At 42.6% G+C, this 2,895-nt stretch overlaps 1 protein-coding gene across 1 annotated transcript in view; it reads right to left on the bottom strand.

Annotated features, from left to right (window-relative positions):
• Nucleotides 1–206: 206 nt before the first annotated feature.
• The window catches only part of AFM (afamin), a 32,576-nt gene continuing 29,887 nt past the window's right edge, over nt 207–2,895 (bottom strand). Inside the window, exons 13-14 of the mRNA XM_012659840.1 lie at nt 1,080–1,141; nt 207–346 (exon numbers count right to left, since the gene is read on the bottom strand). Of these exons, the coding sequence (XP_012515294.1) occupies nt 1,121–1,141 (21 nt within the window). The 3' untranslated portion in view covers nt 207–346; nt 1,080–1,120. The remainder of the gene's footprint in view (nt 347–1,079; nt 1,142–2,895) is intronic.

Below are 2,895 nucleotides of genomic sequence, written 5' to 3'. Positions count from 1 at the left end.
GTAGCAGTAGCTGTAGGAATAAAGGTGCGTTCACTCAGCTCCCAGCTCCTTTCCCATAGTGGCAAAAGTAGGATCTAAGAGGACTCTTGTTCTGGCCTCCATGGAGCAGGGAAGGAACAGGCAGTGAGCAAAAGATGCTGACAGAATGAATTAATCATGGTTGCTTAATTTTGTGAGCAGTTGATATATAACATTAGTCTGAGAAATAACTTTACAACTTTGTGTTTATTGCTTGCTATAATAATATGATTTCAGGTGAAGACTGAAGAAGACTCCTTTTACTTTGTTCTTCTCAGAAAACAAAATTCACCACAGGACAACTAGGAAGCTTATAAGTTGGTCATTGCTGGAAAGAAAAAATAGTATTTTATGTAATCAAAAGACTATGAAAGGTTACAGTTTGGGTTACAGAAAGTCATCTATTTAAAATAACTGTTAATGGTAACTATCTTTTGCCTTTTGTAGATCCAAAATATCCTCTGTTGGGGTCTATGTTTCTCTTCCCTGACACTGTATATCATTGCTATACCTATGCAGCAGTTTCTTCCTAAAGTTTATGATATAAGTCTTACATAAATTGCAGGGGAGAGGGCATCTCTTATATATCTTTTTGAAATTACAAAGATATCATTTTTTATTTATGTAAACACTACAAGACTCTTGGTATGTATGTCAGTCATATCTCAATAAAGAGATTTTTTAAAAAGATTCTTGGAACAGAGTTACTGAGGCCTGTCTACCCCAAACCCTGAGCAGCTACCCCTCTTCTTTCTGTCAACATTCAGAGATTCAATTGGCTGTCACCTATCTGGTCCAGACAGCTGAATACAACAGCAGAAAGGCAGAGACTATTCAGAAAACTGCTTCAGCAATAAGAGAAGTACTAGCACAAATGCAGCATTGCCACCCACCATAAGGAGTGGTTGATACCCGGAGAAACAGTACAGGACCAGGAAATGGTCTGTTAGCTACAAAGCATGCAGAATAAACCAGAAGTAGACAATGAAGCATGAGAAGGAAAAAGCCGGGAGACCAAATAAGCCACAAATACTCTTGACATTTGATTGATTCTGAAGTACCTTTGGTGCTTTCTACTTTGCATTCCTCAAGCAACCTGGCTTCAGCTGCCAATTTTGGGACCCTGAAAGGAGGGAAAAAAAGAAATAAAAACACATAGGGAAAAAAATTTGACACTATCGTTTAAATGTAGAGAGGCATGTTGCCCCGAATTTTGGAAAGAAAACTTAAACCACTTCTATATTGTACAGGGAGACAATGAATATCTTTTTCTTCAGGTGAACTTGAAATAGATACTAAGGCCTTTTACGATCTGCCAATAAATTCACCCCTCCCTTTACATGGCCTTAATGTACACATTCACTCAGGTAAGTGGGAGATATTGATTAATAGCCTCTAATTAAAATTAATTATATTTTTTCAAAACTAATAATGTGTACCAAAAAAGTAAAACTTGTGAACAAAGACTGCAGTTTCTCGTGTGTGCGTTTATGCTTCAGCTGCACTAAGCGCTCACTCAGATCATTGGAGGGCTCTTAACCAGAATGAAGGATACGTGTGCATGGGCTGTGAGCGTGCATGGAGTATGTGAGTGTGCGTGAATTGTGAGTGAGGTATTGAGCTTGAGAGTGGAGCAGATGTTGCTAGGAAAGAAATAATGAGAAAAAAAGTCGGCAACAATGAGCAGGCACTTCCACGGAGCCATCCATTGGGAATGACATTCCCGGTAGCTGAGGGTCACTCCACAGGGAGTGGCTACAGACTCCGCCATCACTGAAACACTGAGAGCAAGCAGGGAGCATCTCTCTCCTCTCCTCTGCTACCCTTACCCTACACTCCCTCATGTATTCTCAGCAGAGGGACGTTGGGACAAGGCCCAGGAAAGTGAGACAGCCACCCCTGAAGGACTTCACTTTAAGTTACATGACTAAGACTGCTGGGATTTTTAGGGACAGGTGTAGGTGGGCAGCATCAACCACAGGCAAAGAGGAGGGGGCCAAAAATGAAGAGGCCAATGAACGTTTAGAACCTAACTCGCAACAGCGGGAACTTGAGGTTAGGGACTTTTCCCAGTCAGGAGCATGTGCAGAAACTAGGAGCTCATGTCCAAAGGTGACCTTTTCTCCATTAACATATATTGGCATAGTAAAAATCACACCCACTAGCACCAGGACAGTTTAAAAATGTCATGGCAACTCCAGGAAGTTACCCTATAAGGATAAAAATGGGGAGGGCCTTTAGCTCTAAGAACTCTCCATCCTTTTCCCAGGAAAATAATGCATATTCCACCCAAAGTTAGCATCTCATAAGGTGAAGACATAAAAGTAGAAGTCTGGTAAGACCCAGGTGGTCTACACTGGCAGAGATACACCTGTTTCCCCTCAGGAAACGTGCTTTTGCTTTCTATTTCTGTACTGAAAAGCCTGCAACAAAAGCTGCTTGTGTGGAAGTGCTGGTGTCTGTCATCACTCCATCGCACCGGCCCTGCTTGTGATTCTTCCTAGTCAGGAGCCAAAGAACTAGAACAACACCCTTCAAAAAATTCAGCCCTGGGCCGGGCGCAGTGGCTCACGCCTGTAATCCTAGCTCTCTGGGAGGCCGAGGCGGGCGGATTGTTTGAGCTCAGGAATTCAAAACCAGCCTGAGCAAGAGCGAGACCCCGTCTCCACTAAAAATAGAAAGAAATTAATTGGACAACTAAAAATACATAGAAAAAATTAGCCGGGCATAGTGGCGCATGCCTGTAGTCCCAGCTACTTGGGAGGCTGAGGAAGAAGGATCACTTGAGCCCAGGAGTTTGAGGTTGCTGTGAGCTAGGATGACGCCACGGCACTCTAGTCCAGGCAACACAGTGAGACTCTGTCTCAAAAAAAAAAA

Source organism: Propithecus coquereli, unplaced genomic scaffold (genome assembly GCF_000956105.1).
Source record: "Propithecus coquereli isolate 6110/MARCELLA unplaced genomic scaffold, Pcoq_1.0 Scaffold64, whole genome shotgun sequence".
NCBI classification, from domain to species: domain Eukaryota; kingdom Metazoa; phylum Chordata; class Mammalia; order Primates; family Indriidae; genus Propithecus; species Propithecus coquereli.
The sequence above is the reverse complement of the archived record's forward strand: the minus strand, read 5'-3'. Positions and strand labels throughout refer to the sequence as shown.